The sequence below is a fragment of the Chroicocephalus ridibundus genome, chromosome 3 (genome assembly GCF_963924245.1).
Source record: "Chroicocephalus ridibundus chromosome 3, bChrRid1.1, whole genome shotgun sequence".
Classification (NCBI taxonomy): domain Eukaryota; kingdom Metazoa; phylum Chordata; class Aves; order Charadriiformes; family Laridae; genus Chroicocephalus; species Chroicocephalus ridibundus.
Genome location: NC_086286.1, coordinates 1,207,548 through 1,232,412, shown reverse-complemented (window position 1 = coordinate 1,232,412; position 24,865 = coordinate 1,207,548). Strand labels below are relative to the sequence as shown.

Genomic DNA, 24,865 nt, shown 5'->3' with positions numbered 1-24,865 from the left:
ATGCATTTCTTATCACTGGATTGAGTCAAATGCAAAACTCTAAAATAAGATAATTACGAAGTCTGCTGACTCGGGTAATCTAATGTACGAGTTAAGGCTTATAGTCTTTCACAGTCTTCTACAATGTAAACGGGGAATACACGGTGAAGAGTTGCAGGAGTCAGTGCAAGTTTTTGCCAGTGCCGCTCTAAGCACCAAGTCTGAAAGGATGTCTGCTTTTGGCTTTTGTCACCGGCAAGGCAAACGTAGCCAAAACACAGGCTGTATGCCACACGCCTTTGGTACTTCTGGCACACTAATAACTCTCTAACTGTAATGTTTGCATATGCTCCTCTAGGCAGCAGCTGTATCTGAACAGAGCAGCGAAGAAAGAAATAATGGGCTGCTTTTTTATACTGTAAATTACATACATACAGGAGACAGAAGCTGCACAGCCTAAATACCATTGGAAGTGCCAGTAGGCACTTTATATATTGTTTAAGCCAAAACACCTTTTAAGACTATAATCCGTAGTTGTGCTCTGTGAAAATTATTAATGTTTAGAAATGAAAAGGTGTATCTGTTCTGAACAACAGCTCAAGCTGGTTTCAAACCTCCTGCCCCAGGACAAAACGCTGCAGCTAGCCCCGAGCAATGGAGCTGCAGAGGTGGGGCTAACCCTGGTGGCGGCTTACTCTGCTGGCTTCACCTTAAATGACCACACCACTTTCAAAACAGGACTTCCAGCACCTGTAAAAATATTTATTTTATGCCTAAAAATTACCATATTCCATACTAATAAAAATGACAGGTTGGTATTGAAGTAATTATTTTTTCACATGAAATCTACAAAATCCAGCAAGTAGTCAGCTGGCCTTACCCCGCTCCATTTGGCCCTAACACTAGCACTTGCACTGTGGCTGAAAAAGCGGAAAATACTTACCCAGTGCCAAAAACTGTGGCAAACAAATTTGAGAATTAACGCAATTAATATTTTATCATCAGCTATGTTTGGTGTGCAACTGAAACAAAGAACCAGGATGTAGCCTGTTACGCGTCTTACGTCATTTCAAGATTAGATTTGTGTACTAATGAGGGAGCTACATCTTACAATTCACGTTCCGTAGCAATTCCTCCTCACGTTATCTTCAAGGAGCTTGTGCTACAGGATCCCCTTATTGGTACTGACGGGTGTTTACTGGTCTTCAGAAGGGAACTGACCCAAAATCACTTCTTTCCTGTGTACCAAGCTGGTACAGGTGGGATCAGACAGGTCATCTGGAGTCAGGTGCTGCTCACAAGCAAGAAGTGAGAAGACTGGATTGTTTGTAGTGGCTCCCACTATTCTTAGGTTGCCTCTTTAATGGGAGAAGCGTTTGGTGAATAAAAGGAGAGGTGGAAAGGGAATGCAGAGGGCTGAGATGAAAAGAGAGAGACCTAGGCTAACGATGGGCAGTGCCGTGAAGAGATGCAGTGGGAAGTGCCTGCCTGTCATCCAACGCTTTGTCAGGACTGTAGCACCAAAGTGCACCAGGCCTTGAATCTCCTCCACAGCCAAGAACCACAGACTGAAACATCGGATTTTCTGAAAATAGCAATAAATTTAGAGAAAGTTCAGTTACCTGCTCTCTCTATTAGTACTTAAGTACTCCTTAAGTCCTTTGAATAACCCTAGAAATTTCCTTTCTGCAGCTGTTTTGCAGTGAATGTTACAGGGAACTCGCTCATGTAAGTGGCAGAACTGGCTGAAGAAATGACTCAAGTCAAAACCAGGTGACTGTTGGAGCAGTGCTAGCATTCTCACGATTCCAAGCAGCACACCACTCAACGTTAAAAGCTGCTCTGAAAAAGCGATGCCAGTTGCCAAGATTTAGTGATACGCAGGCAAACTCTCTGATCTTGTTCTTGGCCATCAAAACCAGTCCTGCTCCGTCCTACAGCACAAGAGCGGCGATACCTGGCACTCCTCAGCCATGGCGTTTTCAGTGGGGTTGTGCACTTGCAAACAGCAAGTACTGCAGCTGCTTTGACAGCCTGCAAGGTCAGGATCATCTTTTCTGCCAGCTTACTGTCAAGTCTTAGGCCAGGCTATAAGAAGAAAATAGATTTACTATTCAGTAGCTGACTCGAAGAGATCAAAGACTCTTGCGAACCAGGCATCCAACAGGATCAGCTGGAGATCAGTTAACAGCCACCTGATAGTTCAGTTCAGTTCAGAAAACAGTACAAACTTTAAAAAAAGCTTCTCAAATTAGTGAGGACAAAGTGGTCACCATCATAGCAAGAGCAATACTGTCACTGAAACAGCCTTTGGTTTGATTAAAAGAAAAAAAAAAAAAAGATAAAACCAGAAAAGTCAATAAAATTGCTAAAATAAGTATCTGTAATTACCAAGATCAAAACCCAGTGCCTTTTTATTAAACATGAACTTTTGTTCTGCCTTCCGTAATACGTAAATAGTGCTGACAATTGGTTTGCGAGGCACTTGCTACAATAAAATGTAATTGTATCATGAGAGAAAGGTGACAATCAGGAGATCATGAAAAAATTACATATTCTCACTGGTGGTTAATTAGCCATGCAAAACCCCCTCAAACAGATATTCTCTTCTATTAGGAATGATTACTATGCAGGCCTACAGATGTCAATACCACAGTCATTCAAATACTTCTTTCCCTACTAATTGAAGGTTGTAAAGCTCTGGTGCCAAGGTTTTGCTTCCAAAGAGCTAATTTATGACTAGAAGGATATTTTATGTCTTCAGTTGCAGCAGCTACAAAACTCAGCAAATCAGAACCATCTGTGCACTGATACTTGAATCACCATTCATCTAGCAGCCTATCAGTCACATTAGTTTGCATCCTGCATTCTTGGCTCACGTACACTTGCGATGGTCCAAAGTTCACCAGAAATATTAAAAATGAATGGTACCCTGACCCTGCCTTATTGCACAGGCATCAGAGACGGAAACAGGGCTTTTGCATACGGGGAGTTTCGAGGCAGAGGGATGACGGGACTGACATTTCACAGCAAGTCCAGTAAGACTACTAATTACCTCAATCTCCACTTATTCAAACACGGCTCTATTAACAGTACAGTTTCAGACTTAAAAGTACAAAAGGAAAACATAACACGATAGCTGTCAGTTTTAAAATTCCGCGTTAGTGCATCACATAGCACGGCACACCTATAACGAAGTTAAATCCCAGAATAATACCTCCTCCACATTAGCGGCTGCAGGAGGATAAAGGCAAATGACAAAGAACAGTTTGAAAATGAGAAAATGAATTAAATGCTTTCACTAATAAGGGCAACTTTGCTTTTAATCTGGAACGAAGGAAAAACCTGGCATTCAGGCTTGTCTTCAAGATGTTAGTGAACACAGTCCTTGACTCCCCCATTATCCTGGAAGTAAATCATTCTCCACAGACCTACCGCTTTGAAGTGAGAGGCTGTAGGTCAAAAGGACTCATGACAGTTCTTCCTCCTTAAGGGTTGACATCCCACTTTTTAGCAAAGCCAGGGGAAACAGGAATTAACAAACATGGTGTATTTAAGGCAAAAGAACTGCTGTGTCAGTCTCATTTTGAGATCTTAAACTATTTCCTCTTCTACAAAAGAAAAGGCAACGATCAAGCAGGAGACGTCAGAAATAATCCCAGAGCCACCTTACTTACTTTTGACAATTCAGCAGCAGAGCAATTTCGTGTCCGTGCTGCTGCATAAAATTCCAGAGGGCCATCACATTCAGTCCCACTTGACTTGAGTCCATCCAGCAGGATTTTCTTGAGCACTTGATACTTTGGCTTCTCATCATAAGCTAAGCCATAAACACGTTCCAAAAACTTGGATATTTCACCTGTAGAGCAGATTTTAATGTAAATGTCACTTGATGCAGACCTGGAACTTCAGAAAGAATTGAATTCCAAAATGGATGCCAATCCCACATTGCCAAACAAGATGACACAATTTCAGCTGAAGACACGCTCAAAAAACAGAACTGACAATATCTTGTCTTTTTGAGATGAGAAAAGGAAAAGGTAGATTTGGATACACAAGCTAAGCCTGAAGTGCCATGTCTTGTTATGCACATGCACTAATTCCTATAGTACTGAAAGCTAAGTATAAAAATTAATCAGAATGCTTTATTGACAAATATTGATAGTTCTGTGTAAAATAGAAGTATTTTATATTTGGTAGTTCATAATACCCCTTTAAATATTAACTACTCTCAACAACACCATTTTAATCTGCATAGATATTATACTTCGGATGCTTTGAAAAAAGCAATTTTTTATTTTTTTTTACTTCTAATACTTGGACAGATATTGGGTTTGAGATTACATTCCTAAAACAGTCTACCAGCAGCATTACTTTGCTATTATTATTGAGGGGTTCTAGAAACAGGGAAACCACTGAATGGGCAGAAATAACGCTATTAGGAAAAACATATGGGGGGGATCAAACTTTTCTTTCAGTTGAAGACTCAGGAATATCCTAAAACTGGAGTACTACACCAGATACTAGCATCTGGTAAAATCCCAGAAGATCTACTAAATGTGTGTACACATCATGAATATATTTTATGTAATATACGATGCAGTCCAATAATTCAAATACAGAAATGTTATGAAAATAAGTGAATAAATCAAAGATAGTTACTGACCTCTGAAGAAAGTTTGGTCTTTTCCCTGGGTTACTTTTGTATTTCAGTGAAGGAAGAAACATACGAGAAGACAAACTCTCCATTCATTTACTTTTTCAAACTCTGAATCCTAAGCAATAAGCCTTTTGCAGACAGTTGCTTACTATTTCCATACTAACAGCTACTTCTGTTTCTAAGATAGTCGCTGCTTCTTAAAAACCTTGGAGTACATATGGCTAAGATCCCTTATGTCACTCTACGGCATACATCACAGAGGAGACTGATTAAGACTTTCACACTACCATACACCGGCGTTGAAAATTCAGCCCTCAACGTCTGTATCATCTACTTGGTCCTTGTTTATGGGATAATGCAGGAAAGCAGCAGAAAAAAAGAGTTCCTGCAACAAAAGCATGAAGTATTCTGTACCAGTAAGCATCGAGCATCATTTATTGCAGTGACCAGCATTCCACAGCATCCAGAAATTTACTGTCTCCCCTTGCAATAAACAAGCTTTCCAGCTGAAAATGCTTAAAATATAATAAGCCTGTACATGAAGAGCCTGATCCAGTTCCACTGAAGTCAGAAATATGTGTTCAGTTAAACTGCACCCTGAATTACTGCGTGTGACACATAACCTAACAGTGAGTATCACACAACTATGGTGTTATCAGCTAAACACAGATACTGCAGGCTGAACTCTTCTCTCGGACAGCTGTGGATCAGCGTGGTTCACACAGTCTTGATTTGAAGGGGTCAATTCAAGGATAACTTCTGCTTGCGCACTAGAGTTTGCCCTAAGACCAGAGCCCAGGAATACTGCATGGACTCAGGCCTGGTGAACCCTCTACCTTCGGTTGCAAAACTTAGCAATTGCAGTTAAGATTTTAATTGAAGACTTCGTTAAATGTGTGTCACCTTTACTTTTGTACTGCTTCCTCCAAATAGACTGAGACGTTGAAGCATTTTTTTGCAAGTGCCTAAAGAGCTATAACGGTACATAGGACAAGCGTACTTACTACAGCTGCTTCCAGAAGAACCCCATTCCATCACTGAATCTGGGAGCTCATCCATAAGTCTGAAACAACATGAGAGTGCAACAATTTAATGTGGTTTTGGAGCAGGTGATTCTTCATTTGGGATTTAGGAAGACAGCAAGTCTCAATTCCAAAGGGAGTGGACCTCCGGGATAGCTAATGATTCACAGCACTGCTTTTAAAACAAAATCTCCTCTTACCAGCTATATTTTTAACTCTTTGTAGACTGCCGATGTCGGCAAGAACAGGCTTACAGCTAAGACTGCACTTTAACGTTAAATTTTTCTTCGCAAATGTTTTAAGCTTTCTAGAAAGAAAAAAAAAACCACTTTGAGCTGAAATGGCCTGTTCTGATTTCAGCTTTATGATTAATATTTGTATTTTGGAATTTAAAAAGCACTTCTGGTCTGCCTACTAGTCATTTCGCATCAGGTTCTTTCTGCCATGTAGCTCACGGGCAGCTGGGCGATGGCTGTCAAAATTCCAAGCAGGCATGGCAGGGACAAAAGGGGAGACGGAGGTCAAACGACCTTAAGCCCCATGCACTTCATAAACGGAAGGGCAGGGCCACAGATGTACTTTCTATCTATCCAGAAACAGAAATAGCGAAGGACGCTGGAGCTCACAATCAACCATATCCTAAAAACATACGAGGTAAGACCAGCTCTCATCTTCGTGCAGGCATGAACCAGGGTGATCTCCTGGCACCTGCAGGAACCTGCAGCTGCACCAGCCCCCTTGCCCAGAGGAAGGGAAATCTGTTAGTTCGGTCTATTAAAACTGCTAAGGGATCCCTTTTATTTTTTTATTCATTTGTTTAAAGGAGCCATAAAGGTTCACAAATCAGTAACAGGATGTGTTCTCAAATGCATAAAGTTGGGGTACGTAAATTAATAACCTTCAATTCAGTAATCTGTTGTTTAGTATCAGAAATAGGGGTCTCAATTTTGGGGAAACGTTTAAACAAATATTTTCCTGTAATCTAGCTTACATTCTAATTCAAATGGAGCCTCTCCTCTAATTATGGCATGGTATGAACACTTCTAAACTCAAATATACCAGCAGTCCTTAAATATCCCCTCACCAATGCCCAAAGCTTTGGCACAGTTGCCTCGTCGCCCCAGCATCCCTGGGAGGAAAGATGAAGAACTTGTGGTGAAGGGATGAGAGGATGAGACAACTAGTGAAGAACAAAGTTTGAGCTCCTGCTCTGGCTCCTGCCTTTCAACCGCACCCCACCTTCCGGGCCCAGCCCCTTCTTCCTCACCATCACACAGGCCCCACAGCAAAGGGCTTGGCATGCTCAGAAGCGATGCGACTGTGCTGCTAATGTACTAATTAACATATAAGCGACTGGATACGCACATACATCTGCATGTCTATTTCTGGCCTTCAAAAACAGTATAGGCACTGAAAATTAAGATAAATAAGAGGGGACAACCTGGGCAAGTTACCTAATACCAAGAATGCAATTCATTAGATTAATAGGATATTTCTGATAAATGGAATCTGTATCATTTTCCATGCGTTTCCTTTAAGCATCTGTTTGCTTGGCATCCTGAAAATGCTAGCAATCTAAGGGTTAACTGCAAGGGAAGAATTAGTGAAGCAGCTTGATTGATTAAATTGATTTAACATTGAATTGTGTAAGTGTTACCTTGCAGGGGGTTGTGTAATGATCAGAACTTCTAAAGGAGAAATATTAAACATAACATACGATGTCAACATTTACAGATGCAATCTGTATTATCCACAGTCTGCAGGCTAACCTTTTTCTCTGTTGAGAGCTGATGCCACACTGAATTTGCAGATTGATTTCTGTGGATCAGCTATCCCTATTGTGTACCTCTGTTGTGACTTGCCCTAGTTAAAAGTTTGCTGCCTTTTCCAATGGTGATGTTACCGTTATGGGGAACCACTCCTCCGTATAGCCTTCTACAGGCTACTACGCTCTACCACATGCAATTAACTCTCTCAAGTCCCAACTGTGAAAGCAGGGAAAGGAAACACTAATATGCTGTTGCTTTAGTACGCTCTAAATGAGTCATGTTGGAATACAGGAAAGACTTCAGTCAAAGTTCTTTAGTATTTTGGTATTTGTTTGTAGCAGCAGTAGGCTTATATAACATTAAAAACCTACGTAAAAGCATCTGAAAAATACTATCCTATAGAAACTTAGATAAATTGAATGCATATGTGGAAAAACTTTCAAGAGATGTTTGCACTATAGTCTCTACAAAGCACCCATGAAGTTTAATGGAAACATGAAACAACTTTCTGTATGTGCAGTAATGTCTGCACTAATTTACAAATGTTTTCTTTAAAAAAAGAGCACTAAAAAAATACGCAGCAGAGTAAATGACTGTATTCTGTGCATTTGAATGTATCATATCTCTATAGCAGTACATACGTAGACATGTATGTATTTTTAACTGCTTCTAACATCTCTCAATTAAGGAAAATGGTTTTAGCCTTCTTGTAAGGTGCTATTCTAAGGGATGTAAAGCTGCCTGTCTCGGAGCTGTTTTGTTAACTGATGAGGACATTGCAGGGTTCTAGGGTAGTATGTGTGTGCACATGTGTACGTGTGTGTGTTGTTTTATTTTTACTTTGTTTTCGCAGACTGGACAGCCACAGGGTCCTTCAGGTTCTGTTCCCAGGGCAGCTTCCCACATAACCATTGCAGCATGCAGTAGCCAAGGATTTCAAGGTCACCTCGTCTGGATGGGGCTAAAATACAGGAGGGGAGGGGTGGGAGAGAGAGAGAGAGAGAAGGAAAAAAAAAAAAAAAAAAGGATGAAGAATAAGAACCTCTTCTTAAGAAATAGAAAAGACTTTGATTGAACTAGTGTTGATGAAATATGAAAAAGCCAAATGGGCAAAGTGTTTTGTTTATTCAGCTGTATTAGACCTAAACCGCCCCGGCATTTGGCCCCAGTCCACAGACAGGCAGTGACTTGTTACTGTTGAAGTAAGGGTCAGTTTCCTCACCTCCTCCACCTTCATCCTTCCTCAGTCTGGCCTGTCACATGGACTTGATCCCCATGGCCTCTGACATGATCCAGACAGCCCATAACTGAGTACCAACACTTTCTCAAAGAGCCAAGCAGTAAAACAAAGAAATAAATGTCTGCTGCTAAATTGCTAACACATGTTCCAGGAAGTCCATGGGGTCCACATTGGTCATGCAGGGACCCTGTGAGTGCAGACTAAACACTGATGGCCTTTCCTGTTCTCCTACAGAGCTATTTGAACTTGGAAGATATGACAAAACTGCCATCTAGTGTACATTTACACACCAAAGTTGTCTGCTTAAGAGTACCACAAACTGCTTGTTTAGAGAGTCGTAGCACAAGCTAAAACACACTTGCTGTTTAGCAAGTCCTGCGCAAAATTACTACTGCCGCTTCCACAAAGGAAGTTATTTCAGGAACCACTTACTCTCACTCTGCACACCCTAAAACAGACACACTAACTACAGGATACAAATACAGTAGATACGATTCAATCAAAAATTAACCCTGTCCCCAAACATCATCTATGCAGAAAAACAGGTACCTGAAGTTAATCTATAGATGAATTTTTCCAAGGGAAAGAGGAAAGAAAAGTGCAATACTAATAGAATTGCTATTGCTTGCCACTATTCAGAGGAAACCAAACTCGAAAAAACTGAACAAGCAGGATGGCTGCAATACTTCTTCGTACACATTTGACTTGCAGCCTATACTTTTCAAGTCGACACCACATGGAATCTGCAAAAACAGTAACTGTTAATCGTGATTAAAGACAGACAGATGTAGAAGTTAAATTTATGCTTTTCCAAAATGACTTTGCACTTTCCATGAAGGAAAGAAGATTTCAGATTTGTTTGGTACTTTTAGTCTAGCATAAAGACTAGTAGTTGAGCACAGTGCTGTTAATCCAGCTGTAAACAGATATCATATTTTATGGGCCTTCATTAAATAAATTCCAGAAAGTCACTCGGCAAACTTATCTTTTAATTTAAAAAGTCATCTGCTAAAAGCTACCGTGCCAACACATCATAACTGTTTCTTGTTACCGTACACACATTATGGTAAAAGCAGAAGATTAGTTCTTATACAGTCTCTATCTTAACCGCTATTAGACTATGGGATTATTAAAGGCCCTTCAATCTAACAGAATGCTACACTATCCCTTGGGTGCCGTTTATTTTCTGCACTAGATTCAGCAACGTCCTAATGCAAGACTTGGCTCTCATATTAGAATAAAAACACAATCTCTACCACTTGCTGTTCTGTAGTGATTTCTTCAGCCATAAATCTCCCGTTAACTGTGGAATCATTCCATTCATACACATGTGTTCACAACTCCTTTTTCCATTATGGTAATTCCAGATTATAACCATATAAACCAGAATTTTTGATTGCAGATCCTCTAATTTTCACACAATGCTTTTCTGGCACCTCTTTGCGTACGATGGGCTACAGAAAGCGGCCTTTTGAGAAAAACTGACAAAATTACAATGGACCACTTTTTTCCACTGAGGTACTAACTGATATGAATCTGTAAATAATGTTAAAACAATTAGATTTCAGAAGGTAACCTAAGATAACGCATTTTCTGACAAAACAGTCCCCAGAGAGTAAAGTTTACTTCACAGTTAACAGTTTGGGCATGACTAATTACCTTCCTGCTCACATGCAGATCTTCCAGCCATTCCCTGACTAACACTAGGGCAAAGCCATCACAAACAAGGAGATGTGTGCAAGTAAGACTTAACTAATACCTTCCGAAAGTCAGCTGGGGGGAAAAAATAACAATAAAAAGGTACATGTAACTGAGGCATACATCACTGAAAATAAGAGGGGAAATGATTTACAGAGAGATGGTAAACTCCTGTATCACTTTATCTACCAGGTCACTGCAAGTGTTACTGCATAAAGACATTTACATGTGTTTTTCATAGAACCACATGAAAATGTCAGCGTTTGATTATTTGACTGTACTAGCTTGTTCTTTCTCTCTGCTTCTTTGTCACCTCGGTATTGGAGATGCTAACTTCCTCAACTTTTTAAATCATTGAGATCCTTATAAAAAATGTATTCAACTAACTAATCTTTAGTGAATTAATATTATCTATGAACAATGCAATAAGTAAATTTTCACCCCAAATAAAGCACCACTACATAAATTTCAACTATATGTTTACTTGCAAAAATAAATCTGCTAATAAAATTGGAGGTTACAAGAATTCTTGACAAACATCAACTGAGAGAAGTCAATCTGGCTTCATTTTAAATGTGATAGCCATGCAAAAATAAAACAATTCTGTTTGATAGCTTGTCACTGTTTCAAGAGTATACATTCAAAATAGTACTTATTTAAATCGAATTCTCTTACTTCTCTGTAGACTAAAAACTTGTTGGTTGTTTTCTTTCTTTTTTAACGTATATTTGATTTCTGCTTCTCTGTTAACCAAGAATTTTATTATTATTTTAGTCTCATATGACATACTATTTAATGGGAACAAGTTGGCAGTATTTTATTTCATGATATTTTTATAGTTTAATTTTTTAATTTGAAGATTTAAGGCCTGATTTTGTCCTCACTGCTGCCAAGATAAGTCAGGAAAAACTCCATTGAAGTTAATGAATTAACAACCACGTCAATGAAATCAGATTCAGGCCATAACAAGTTTTATATACACCACAAACATATATTCAACATGCAGGCACAGGGTTCAACGATAACTCAGAATAACATAACTGAAGTAATTCACGCTGAGATGAAAATATATTATGTACCTCTGTATACTGGATTTGGCACCTATCTGACCCCTAATTTATATTCAGATTACTATTTCAAAATAGATCATCAATGATATCACACTGGCCACAATATACTTTAAAAACTACACTACTCCCAAGAACCCTTCTGAGACCCACATAAAAATGGGAGTTTTCCTCTATGGCCTTTATTAAGCTAACTCTCTCAAGCCTTTTGTAAAGATGTAGAAGGCTAACGAGTGACAGATGAAATGTTCTTCTATTGTTTTTAATTAGCACTGTTACATTATAATTTCACCATTAGTGTTTCTTTCGATTGGAAGCTTTTCATAAAAACGATCATTTTAGTTGCTCATATTGCATCTACATGCAGTGGAACCTCCAATTCTCACTGGCATTACAGCATACAAATTCATGTTAATTCACAAACAAATATAACTCATACCATATCCATTAATCCAAAAGCCCATAAAGGAAAGGAGTGTTAACATGACCATGGAGAAATATAATTATGTTAAAAATGTATCATCTCAATGTTTCAATAAATGAACTAAAAGTGATATAACTTAGTAACTCAAGGTTGAGATGATAAAAAAAGCAGACAAATACAGGCTTGTCAAAAGCCAGTGAATATATTAGGGGCAGGAGAAAGGAAAAGACCAAAAAAAAAAAAGCTAAAAATGAAGTAGTGCTTGCCTGAGGTACTGGTCAGCCTGAGGAGTTCACTCCAGCAGGATAGTGACTAACTGAATAGAGTGGGTGGCTACAGCAAAAAGGTTTAACGTAGTTAAATTTATTAAAAATTTTAATGCTTGGAGGCCATTCTGTACAGTTACCCAGTCTCAGGCAGGGTGACTGCCAGCAGGGCCCGGGAACAATCTCTCATCTCCTCCTGTACAGCTCCGCACCGTTAGCTTGGCACAGTGCTGAAGTACTCACTGACAATAACCACCACCACTGAACACTCGACAGAAAAATCCAGGGCAAACATGGTGTCACCACAACTGGACTACAACTTTTCCAGAGAACTCACTCTGGGACATGGGAATGAGTGACTTTTCCCGTGCCAACTACGGTCTCCCTCCTAAACTGGGATGCCTCAGCTACACGCTCAACTGGTCATACGGTGATCAGCAGGAATCCTCCCGCAGAGCTGGCAGGAGTTCCTCAGTTCTTCACAGGGAGGATACAGCCGTGACTCCCCAGCACTGCCCTCCCCTTGGGCAGCCACAGAGGTGCCGCGCTGACAATATCGGCCTCACGTCCTCTCAAAGGCAGCACCAAAGCTGGTGACCAGCCCGTACACCAGCACTGTCCTGTCAGTCACAGGATGCAGTCCCAGCGCCGTAGTCGGATAACTCGCTTCAAGACCCACAAAAGCAGCAACACTACTGCTGCTGTCCTGCCATGGCCAAACTCATGAGCACACTGTGAGCCAGCAGGTCCTGCAGGCCAGACGTTCCAAACTGTGATCCTCAAACCTCTTCAAAATAGCAGAGCTGTCCCGAACAATCACAGCAGCCTAATGTGCCAAACAAGCAGTTACAGGTATCCACTGACCAGCAGGACCTAACTGCAGAGCCTCCACGTTTTTGCACTTGCTCTGCTGCATCCATATTAGAGAGTGCAGCCAGCAGCAGGATTCTCCTCTAAACACGGCCAGAGAGTGAATAACCATCAGGACTGGTGGAATGGAGTGTGCTGAAAGGAAGAGGGCTGAGGTCCTGATTTGGTGGGGAGAAGTTTATGTAGCAGGAAGGTTGGAAGATGCAAGGGAACTTCACCACGAGATGTGGGTGGGAGATAAAATGGTGGTGGGCAAGAGGTGCAGGTACCTGGTCGGAAGTGAAAGGTTCCAGGCTTGCAGTAAGGAGAACGTGTGGCTGGAAGAGTGGGAACAGGAAGTTTTACTCTTCTTTCACATCTGTGTGGCAGAAAAAAAATCACAAAGGTAAGGGGCTGACAAGTAGGGGCTGATAAGCAGCTGTGAGATTCACTAACTTTTTGAATTCCTGGTGTAGAGAAGGAGAGCCAAAATTAAAAAACCAATTCCCAGCCACACTCATCAGTTGTGCCAGAAAGTTGTGAGGCTCATCAGCTTATTTTTGCTGCTTCTGGACATTCTTGGCAGGACAGAATAAGCTTACAGAGGTGGTTATAGGAACCTATTCAATCTTCTCCTTGCTACAGCCCGACTCTTCTTTCACTTACGACGACCTCCTGCTCCCTCTTCCGCTGGGCACACATTTCTAACCCAACACTCAGAAATGAAAACATCTTTTTATTTATTTCACACTGCAAAGTTCCACCCATTTTTCGCCAGACTGGTTATATTTTCCTTTTGTTTTAGGATTTACAGTTTTTCCTGCACACAGTCTTTGGGAAACACATACCAAACTGCAGCAAATCAATAATTCATTTGACCGAGAAAAAAATCCAGCAGGCTCCCTCTGAATCCTAACTATACATGGACAGATGCCAAAAAACCCTCTTGATCCAGAGCCATTTAGAGCTCTGTTCTCTGGAAGCTATGCGGGCTCAGAAAGAATATGTTTCCAGGCATAGGTGTTTATATTCTTGCACATCCTTCCTCACAGAATGAACCCTGCATATATTCTAGTCAACCCCTGCATGTAAAAGAAAAGGAAAAATGGACAAGCACTGAGCTATGTTTTTAATATCAAACAGCAAAAGTACTGTCAGACCAGTGGGGAAAATAAGAACACGAACTGCAGAGCTCTCCCTACCATGAGCCCAATGCCTGCACTGCCCTGTACAAACACTGTGTACAAGCATTCGCACGGACCTCCAGGAGCACATGCTGCAATAACCCAATGTTAGCACAAAGAACTGGCTAAAATATTGCATCAAACACAGCTCCAACTGCCTTCCCTAAGACAGCCCATGAAAATAAAAACATTTTTGCTCTATGAAACCAGCTCACAGAAAACTTACTCACCAGCTACAAAAAAAGTGACAACCAGTGGGTCTGATTGAGGCAAACGTCATCAGACCCTCTACGTATCCATAAGCTTGTAAAAAGTCACCGCTACTGTCTTAAGCAGCTTTTATGATTCTAGATGTAGATACAAGTTCTGCAAGGATGTCAGCTGGCGCTCTACCCAATGCGAGAGACGGCAAAGCTGCTATTAGATACTGTGAAACGTTGTTAAAAGGAAGAAAAGAGTTACCTTGAAATCTATGGCAAACACAAATATATGCTGGAGAGAATTCAGCATAGACAGTTCATACTCTTATGTTCATCAATGATAGCAAATTAAAACTGGTCTTACGCACTCAATGCACAGGACTGGAGTATTTAAAAAAAACTCAATATGTTAAGCGCAGTACATCTCCAGAGAAATTAGGTATTGACTGCATGCCTCAGTGAGTAGAAAATCTACACAAATCCATCGGAGGCATTGATCCAAATATTACTTTTTAACACTAACTATGTAACAATTTTTTAAATGTACACTGGGTGCAGATATAATTCTCTTTAATTATCAATCAACAAACAAAAAGGTAATACTGTTTATACAGTATGGTCTTTAAAAATGAATACAATGAATACACTCAAATACTACGCTAAAACTAACAATGCAGTTGGTGCCATATAAAACTTGTATCAAAATAAAAAGGTTTTAAATTTAAAAAGCCCACACGCTGGTTGCAATGAGATCCAGCCAGCAAATATAGCTGATGGTGTGGGTCAGATCCTGTGGCAAAGCCCAACTTGGGCCCTCACTTGGCCCAAAGTGCACTCTAGACGTGGATAGGGGATCTAACTGAGGTTGTGATGAACACTTGCAAGCACCCGACAAGCCTGGAAGCCCCCAGGAGCGCCAGGTGGGGGGGCCAAGCCCACTGGGCAGAACACAAGTGAGCCCTGCAAAGCTAAAGACAAAACCAGCGTGAAGAGCCAAGACACCAGGCAGAGGAGCTGCTCCCAGCCTTTCCCAACTCAGGAAGAATTCCTCTTCAGTTTCAGCACAAAGTCAAAGCCACCAGCACCATCCGCATACGCTGGCACACACTAAACTAACTTGTGTGAAGGCAGCAATTCGCCATCAGCTGCCACAGTGCAGCTGATGCAGTTGCCGCTGGCAGGAAACTTTCTGAATCTCAGTGGACTGCAAAACCTCTACTTCTGATGAACTTCATGGAGAACTTGGGGAACAGACAGGCATGCAGCTGGGTTAAACTCTCAGTTCAACTAGGGAAACACCAATGTTGATTTAAATTAGTGGGAAGTGGTTGCATTCGATTGGCTTTATGCAAGGAGGTTATCTGCTTCAAGCATTGCCAAGAGGCACTTTTGAAAGCAACAAATTCATAATTTTGTTTTAAGTTTCTGCCTGTACCTCAAATCACTGTATATATTCAGGTAGCTACTTTATCAGCAACTCAAAATGTTCTCATTTGTCTAATTCAATACAGCAACTTGTACTATTCAGGGGTTTTGAGGTTTTTGAGATATTTATGTTGCTACATACATTCAAGGAAACGCTCTCTGGAAAAGATTTCATTTATATAAAATAACATTTAAAGGTTAGAACTATATGCCAAGAGCATTGAAATTTAAAAAAATACTCCATTTTGAAAAACAGGGTAACACCAGAACGAAGGCTGTCCACGCAGCTTTAATTTGCTGACAGTGAAGCAGTCTTTAAACATCCTTCAGAAGAGCACCCTACCTCGCCTGGTACATGAGACTGCGCTGAGGCTCAATCACGAGTCAGGAGTACAGGAGATTGTTGAGCAAAGCAGCCCTTTGCCCCAGCTGTTGGAAGGCTTCTAGTATCCTGAAACATCTCCGCAGCTCTCAACCTCACAACAAGAGATGAGATGAGGGAAACCAGTTGCTATATTCTGCCATCTGGACCTGTGCAGTCTCCAACAGAAGTCGCTGCAGATGCATATTTTCCCTGGGATGTTGAGACCTGCTGCAAATGGGAAACTCTGGTAATTTGACCTTAATGAATTCAGGCTGTTACAAGGTCAGAGCAGAGGCATTCAATGTGAACCGTTTGGATTCTCTGCGACATACCAGACACCACATCACGTTCTGCAGGCTTTTCCGGCAGGAGCCTCAGAAAAATCTGTGGATTTTCTGTTTGCAGCTATTAACAAGCAAAACATTTTCAAGTGTAAGATGGGGGTAAGCTCCCTCAAGCTATCTTTATGAATATTTTGTTTTCTGGAGTCCTCTGCTTTTCACCAATTCCATCATAGCTTTAGCTACTTGAGGGGGTAATCTAACCCACAGATTGCAAAAGACGACGACTTAACTCACACTTGCATGTGCACAACTTCTGCCATCCACATCTGTAAAATTTTCCTACTCTTTCAAATAAAAGGAATTATCTGTCCTGTAACCACATCCCCATCAACAGACACCTTTCCACTAGACAAACTGGCTGCTGTAACTATTCAACTGCCAACTCCCAAATACTCCATCTTCCACCTATTCTTCAAACAGCATCCACATCAAATACTAGTACCCAGCCCCATCGCTCACACTACCAGGAAAACCAGCCAGAGTCAGGTCTCCAGAAAATGCACTGTATGCTTGGAAGAGCTGGAAGAGTCTGAAACAGATGCCCTCTTCACCACAAAATATTTTTTAGCAGGTGAAACCGTGCGATTGTCTTACCAGCAAACACTTGACAGTCTTATTTCATTTTTCCTAATGACCAGAGTTAAACGATTGCAGGTTTTAACAGCACTAGCAAATTATCAAGACCCTCTACATTACATGGTCAATGGTCCTTTTAATAGAAAAAGCAATAATATACAGTTGTTTATGCCAACTAAAACTCGTTAGAAAGTATTAGTTTAAGGTAACAGTTCAGCAGCTATTAACAAGCACAAATTTCTACAGTTATCACTTGTGACACTATGATCCTAGCAAAGCTGGCAGCAGAAAACCATTCCTTTTGTTTTAGAAGATCTTAGGGGTGAAGGGGGGGAACAGGGGAAAGAAAAGTTAACAAAAACACTGTTTTGTAGCAAGAGTCAAAGTTTTTCAATAATCACCATTTTTTTCACTAGCATAACATTAGAATTGACTTTTTGTCTTGCTGACATAGCAACTAAGAAAGTTGTGTTGCATTGACCATATTGATTGTGAACAATGCAGCCATCAGTGGTACTTTGCACCATATATTTTCGATATTGACCTCCCATTCCCTTTTCCATGGCTCTATGGGTCCGCTATTGGATTTGGACTGCAGTGTAATAAACAGCTAAGGTTTAATTAATGGTAAATGAATACAAGACATAGGTTATGACTTTAACTAATTAGGGAATTGTTGAATTAAGTCTGCCTTGGAATGCAAGGCAGTACAATCAATATCCAATAAAAGGACTATGTATGTAATTTACCTGCAAATGTGTTTCCAATACCATCAAAGTGAGTTTAAATAAGTAAGATATATGAAAGGCTACTGGAAAAAGATTTCAAAAAGTTAACACTTTATGGCTTCAAAAAAGGTTTTTCTCCTTGCAGAAGGAATGTCATCTTGAAATATCCTCTCATAACACAGATGGTGACACGCAGACACAGCTCTCCCTAAAGGACAGTGCACACTCAAAACATTTTTTCTTGACAATACAACATTAGCAAATACTGCCTCTGCCTCTACAGAGTATAGCAAACACAATCCAGTACTCCCAACATGAACTAATTAAGTTTAATGGCAAGCTCTTAGGGCATCTTGGTCAGCCTCCCAGTACCATACGTAGAGCAGCCTTTTCGTTTTAATCGTGCGGCTCCCCGTCCCACACTGGCCCTGGAGAAGCATTCCCAGGTACAAGAAGAGGTCACCACACGAGGGTCTGATCAACCCTGAGCAATCCCCAAGACTACTTCTATTGTATATACCAGCTCACACAGCCTGATTACTCATTCTGTAATCACTCCTCTGAAATAAAAAAAAGAAACCTACCTACTCCCTTGTGGGCATCTATGCTGGTAAACTCTATTGTCCCATTATGGCCCTTCCTAGGATTTTCCTGATACTGTTTGTGGTTCCCATTGGGACAATATCTGTAGGAAAGTCCATAATCTGCAAGATAAACCTGGAAGACATGAACAGACAAATGAATAATGCTTTTGTCCTTTGAAAGTATAACCTTTATAATTAAGTCTTAAGAAACTGATAGGTTAAGGACAGCCTTAGATCTAAATTTTATTAAACCAAATGGTGCCTCAGGATAAAATATGTACAACTGGGGGCTATAACAGCTGCCCTCCCCATTTAAATCCTTCCACTACTATACTCTTATCTTATTTCAGAGTCGAGCAGAATTTCAGCCTTTTTATTTTGTTCCTAAGCTCTCTCCTCTCCAGGTGGGCATCTAGACATCATAAACCGCAATACGCCTTTTATGTACCAGCACATTGCTTATGGGACCCCTTCCCCTCCTTACTTAAACAGGCACATACACACCCCTGTTTAAATTTTCCATCAGCTGAGACTGTACAACTTCATAACAGCATTGCAACTTAAAAGCCAGAGGAAGTGAGAGGCAGGAGCTTCCCCCAGCCGGGCCGGACACGGGGCTCCAGTGCTAAGAGGGACTGTGACCACAGGGCTGCTGGGCATCAGCCCAGCTGTATCTCGTCTTTTCGAATGTCACTGTCAGTAAGTTCATACTGACAACAACTATTTAAACATAAAGTGTAAGATAAAACAAAGCAAAACAAACTACCCCCCCAACCCAGAAAGCAATCTTAGTAAATCACTCCTGAATTTATAATAAATTTTAAAAAGGCACAGAGCCAGACTTTACTCTGAGTTACTCTGAAACAAATCCATGGAGCTAAATCAACGTAAGAGAAAAAAATTTGGGCCCCTAGGGTGTGTATTGCAGGAAGCTCATGCATTCTGCCACACTAACCTTTCCATCCTGGCACAGGTGATTTTTTTTTTCCAAAATGTTTCACCACAGCCACCTAAATAACCAGAAGGAGGAAGCCACACAGTTCTGAACGATGTATCTGGGAGATGCACTTGCATATTCTTGTGACTCAACTGTGAAAGTATTAACTGACTTTAAACTTAGTCTCACTAACGTTTATGGTATCTGAAGCTGAAAACAGAACAGCTCAGGACAGCTGAATTTTACTTTCCGTTATTCTGTTGCCTGTCAAGACAAACATGCCATCTGGCTCCTACGCCTCTATTTCTCTATAGGCATAGCACATGCAGTACTGCATCCATGTCAATTCTGCCACTCACAGAATTCAGATCAAGGGCACAAGTCCACTCTATGAAGTTCAGATTAACACGTTCTACCTTCCAACAGGGGTGGACTTAATACATGCACGTGGTCAATTACTGCAGCGCAGCTGACAAGCAGTAACTTGTTGAAAGCATCTGGAATTTAATCACAGTCTGTCCACCCCACAATATCCCATAAGTTATTTTCTTGCTCTGTCATTTTCACACTCCCACCTGGCCTTTGCCCCTTACATTGACCAGTTCTCACACTACTGAATTGCTTTTTTATAAATATCCAAGTATGGTACTTTTCACTTAAAAAAAGAAATAATGCTACAGACTGCTATTATATTGTCAACGGAACTGATCTCTGGGGCAAAAGCTACATCATCTGAAGGCATATAGAGATCATTTTTACTAAATCATATTATATTATAAAGAAAAACTTATTCAAACCTTAGTTTTGTTTCCTCTTTAGTTAAAAAATAGTTTACCCTATAAAAGTCTAAAAAAACCTCTTCTGGCACTCACTTGTAATTTAATTATGTCCCTCCTGGTAAAGGAAACACAAACAAACAAAAAACCCTCAAGAAAACTTAACGCGTTATTTTGTAGCACATTCTGTTGAACTACTGATTCCTGTTTGTGCTCCAGGCAGCTTCAAATCCTGGGATGGCTGGTCTCTTGGTTTTACTGTTTCTGCTGCAGGATCTGTGCTTATTTGGAGCGTGTAAGCTGGGACACAGCGCTCACTTCCTGCAGGGTGATGGCTTTTAAGACTGCCGATGATGTTTTTCACCTGACGGACTCTACAAACTGTGATACAAGATTAAAGTCTGTAGGCACGTTCAGAAAATCTGGGACGAGGCATAAACTTTGTTGGGTTGACCGATTTGATTTTCTCCTGTGTCCGTTCTCCAGCGTATTCCTGATGCTCTGGTACCTGTCCTAATTGAACCCGCAGTCAGTGCAAGAGAACTAATTTGAACTACCCTAATATCAAGTTTTATGAGTCTTCTGCATCCTCTGTGGGCTGGGAAGGAGAGTAGGCTAGAAGGTGTATTCTTCCCAGGCTAAGTGGTAAATTTTGGATTTTGCTCCACTACAGATTTCTAACACGTACAGTTGACCAGATACAATAAAACAAAATACAGAGTAGATTTCAAGCTTTAGGAATTCAGGCTATGCCTTATATTAAAATGAGATTTTAATTGTTAGAAAAAACAATACAAGAAAAAAATCTCTGCCAGCTTTCTGGTTCTTGCTGGCCTCAGAACACTAGCTTAAGTGACAGACACTTCTAGATGGCAGCCCGGCCTTGATGGTCTTTCAAACTATCTTAACAATAGGGCATCTAGAAAGTAGTCACAAATGTTTGCTAGTCAAAGTTGAACTATGTAAAAAAAGTTAACAGTTACCCTACAGATAAATCATGGTAACTATGTACTCTTAGTCCATTTTTAAGCAACAGATTTGCTTAAAATACCTTCAGCATTAGTATCAGCAGAGCAGTTTTAAATTTATACCGGAAAACCCCTGCAAAAGCCAGAATTAGCTTAAGGTTATTATACCTTGACTGATGGTGGCAAGACCTGGAAACCAAGAAGCAATCACTTCTTAAAGCCACTCACATGCAATTGCAACAACATCTATGATCGCACCACAGTTTGCTCCAGAAGTTGGTCCTGGGTGTCATTGTTCAGCTTACTTCTAGCTGAGCCATTTTCCACAACTTTCACATCTGATTTTTTCCACAAACATGCAACTGATGGTAGCCTCTCAAGGCAGAGCCTCTTGGCCACCAACGAAAATCAATCCCCTTCAGCGCGGTTACAGCCTTGCCACAACTATTATCAGAATGACTACATTATTTTAAATTACCATTAATTTCATTTCATCAATTCTCATTATAACCCTTTCCTCATTAAAAAGATATATAGTTCTTTATAACTAGTTGTCACTTTTTGACAATGTAACACAGTGTGCCCTTCCAAATTTGCTCAGAACATGGTGGGTAGAGGACTTAATGACTTTGTAGGTTGTTGTGGTTTTTTAAGATGAGTATTAAAGAATATAAAGAAAAACTAAGTCAGTGTTAGTATGTGTTTCAATACCATAAATTCCACTCAATACCATGCTTTATAGGAACAACAAAAGAAATAAGAACAAAAAGAGACCAAAAGGTATGCAGAGTAAGATAAACAAGCCACTTGAACCAAGAAAGGGTAACACCTATGGCGAAGGTGCAACAGTGACATAGGCTGGGTTTAGCTGTGTTACATTGTACACTCTTTCCCACACACTTACTTATCTAAACGCTTGGTTTGGTTCAAATTCCTGTCTTACACATCCCAGTCTGCACTCGACTCAGCACCACTTAGCACGGTCTGTTATTAATAGATTTTGTTATAGATTAGGAGCCAGATTTCTAAAGTCTTTGCACTTAATTTCATGCAAACATGAACGTGCCCAACTTATTCAAGTGAATAGCCACACAGGCACAAATAATTATTTATGTGCACACGTAACAAGCTGTAGATTCAGCAGTCCTCTTGTCCTTTCTGGGCACGACTCCCAAACACTGCTTTATATCTGAAGTGCTAAATATCTGCTAAACATCTAAAATTCTTACAACTTTTATACATCATGATATATAACTGCACTGATCTGGTAAGTCTAAAGCCTGGTGCTTTGGATTCTCATGGTATTCTCTTTATCTTGAAGTACACAGAGAAGGAGATTTATGGCTGAAAGGGTAACAATATGGTGATTTTCTTTGTACGTTTTCTTTCCAGTGTTTCCATTACTAAGCTTACGTAATGCGCTGTAAATAATTAAGTAGATACCTACTGATAAGAGGCAGATTGGTTGCTAATGGCCACAGTGCTGTCAACTTCAGCTGGACACTACACTACAAAGTAGACTGAAGGTAGATCGAAGTCCATCTTGGGACAGCAAGTCTGAAGTGCAGTATTTGGGACAGAAACAGCATCTTTCACAAAACAGAAGCCAAGGAAGGAGGAAAGCACGTTAAGCAAAGGAGAGAGGGGCAGAAATCTTCTGTGACTTGTCAGCAGCGAGTCCTGATGCTGGAATCAACTGAACTCCAAGATATTTGGGCCATTACTACAAAAAGAAATTAGGCCAGTGTAAAAAGTTCTACCCAAATGCAGCAGTAGGACTGATGAAAAAAAATTAAGACCACCTGATTGTGAAGTTACATGTCAGATCAGGGGTGTAGCCAGCATCCACGAGTTAAAACTCAGCTGTTTCTGTACAGTATCTCTGCATACTGTATCTCTCCTGAACACACGTGAAGGAGAACAGAGGTTTCCCTTTTTCTCAATTCGTCTGCTCTTTAGCAAATCTGTCATACTGGACTAAAGAGCAGGAACCACAACAATTCATCTCACAATGAAAAACAACTTGAAGTTGTAATTGTTTTCATGCATGTTTTTCCTATATGATCAATGTGTGAGCCCTGGATCTTCTACAATGGTCCACTCAAAGCTGGTCTGAGAAATTAAGATTTTGAGACATTTTCGTATTCTTTTTTCCTTTTCAGTTACAGCTATCTATGATAATCAACTCAAGAGTTTTATTCTGTAACTATCTTGTCTAAGAAACATTTAAAATCAAAATCAGAACTGAGGTGCAAATGCAATTAAAATTTACCACTTAAAAGTCCAAATAGGCAACTTCTGGTGCAGACTTGAGTCTGCAACACTGCAGTATGTCTGCCCATATATTCCATGAAGGCGGGGGGGGGAAATACTACAAGGTAATTGTTTTGAAGAGGTATTCTTCCAAACCTTATTTCATTTATCGAAAACTCTGATTTTAAGCTCTTGTCTGGTGACCGCTCGTCTCTTTTAACAGTATCATAATTTACACAAGTTTAATGGATTTGAATTTCTCTTTTAGAGTCTATATCAATAATGCTTATTATTCTGCTTTATCATACAGTTACTGCTGCTATGCACCAAATTATCTTTAACTTGCCACAATACTGAGATAGTGCTTCACTTGTTCTGTAATTTATAGGTAGGATCACTTCAAGTTTTCTTTCAGGCCTCTCTGAGATTCATGGGTTGTGTACTTCCCTCGGTCTGTCACTCCTGTTCTGTCTGGGTCCATGTTCAGAAACATATTGACTAGAGAATTGATCTTTTGACCTGTAACTCGCTGAATGGCCTTGCTTCCTTCTATTGAATACATCTGCAGCAAGCTGCTCTTTGAGGTCAGTTGATTCTGATCTTCTAACCATTTCTAAACATCATTTGGAGGTCACAGAGTGGCAGGACCTTTACTTTATTTGTTTCTCTGCCTTGCCACAGAAGGTAGGGGATAGCAGTATGGATTTCACACGTTCTTTCAAAAAGGGGACTATGATATTTATTTTCTGTGGTGTAAATTTACCAAGTTAATTTAGAGAACAGAGAGAGAGTAGCAGCAGAAGGTCTAACATAGAAAAATGATCTTTTTTTGAACTGCAGGAAGTCAGTGACAAATTCCTGCATAAGAGTACACATGAGCAGCCACTAAATGACAAAAAAAAAATGCAATGTTGAGTACAAAGGTGCACCTGCTTCTTTGAACAGAGATTTATGTCTCTTTACCAGAACAGAATACGAAATATATTTTGAATATATATATATTATTTTTATGAGATTAGTTATGTCTTCCTTTTGAAAACAAATTTCTAGAATTAAAGAACACTTAAAATTTATTTTCTCATAAAACGCTAAACCCTAAAGAGCAAGAACCCACTAGCAAAAAATTCTTAACAAAAACTCACCACAGAAATTGTTTGGTCAGACAGCTTAATTATGCCAACTCCCACTGGAGCTACGCATCTCTCACCTTGTGTTCCCGAGTTTTGAGTTTGCCACTGGCTAGATGCTCTCACTCCCTATTTATGAGATTAGAGTGATCACTTTACCTCCCAGTTCCATTGTTTTTAAAAAACAAGACCAAAGCAATCTAGCTATCTACCATTTTAGCAGAGAGAGAAGGTTGGACAAAACACTTCACAGGCATTTGGTAGCAATATCAGTGCCTGAGGTTTTATCTGAAGCGTCTAAGGTTAGTACAAGATTGCCAAATTAAAATACAGCATCTCTGACAACAGTTTAGAGGATATAGGATAGAATATTCCATATTGTTGTCATATTTAGTCAGTGGTAATGCTCCACAGAGCTTCCCAAA

The 24,865-nt window shown here is 40.2% G+C and overlaps 1 protein-coding gene across 2 annotated transcripts in view; it reads right to left on the bottom strand.

Annotated features, from left to right (window-relative positions):
• VRK2 (VRK serine/threonine kinase 2) overlaps positions 1-24,865 on the bottom strand; it is a 45,219-nt gene that overhangs the window by 3,360 nt on the left and 16,994 nt on the right. For both annotated transcript variants that reach the window (XM_063331177.1, XM_063331176.1), the window contains exons 8-11: positions 18,380-18,512; positions 8,271-8,391; positions 5,644-5,702; positions 3,657-3,838 (exon numbers count right to left, since the gene is read on the bottom strand). In XM_063331177.1, the coding sequence (XP_063187247.1) occupies positions 3,657-3,838; positions 5,644-5,702; positions 8,271-8,391; positions 18,380-18,512 (495 nt within the window). The remainder of the gene's footprint in view (positions 1-3,656; positions 3,839-5,643; positions 5,703-8,270; positions 8,392-18,379; positions 18,513-24,865) is intronic.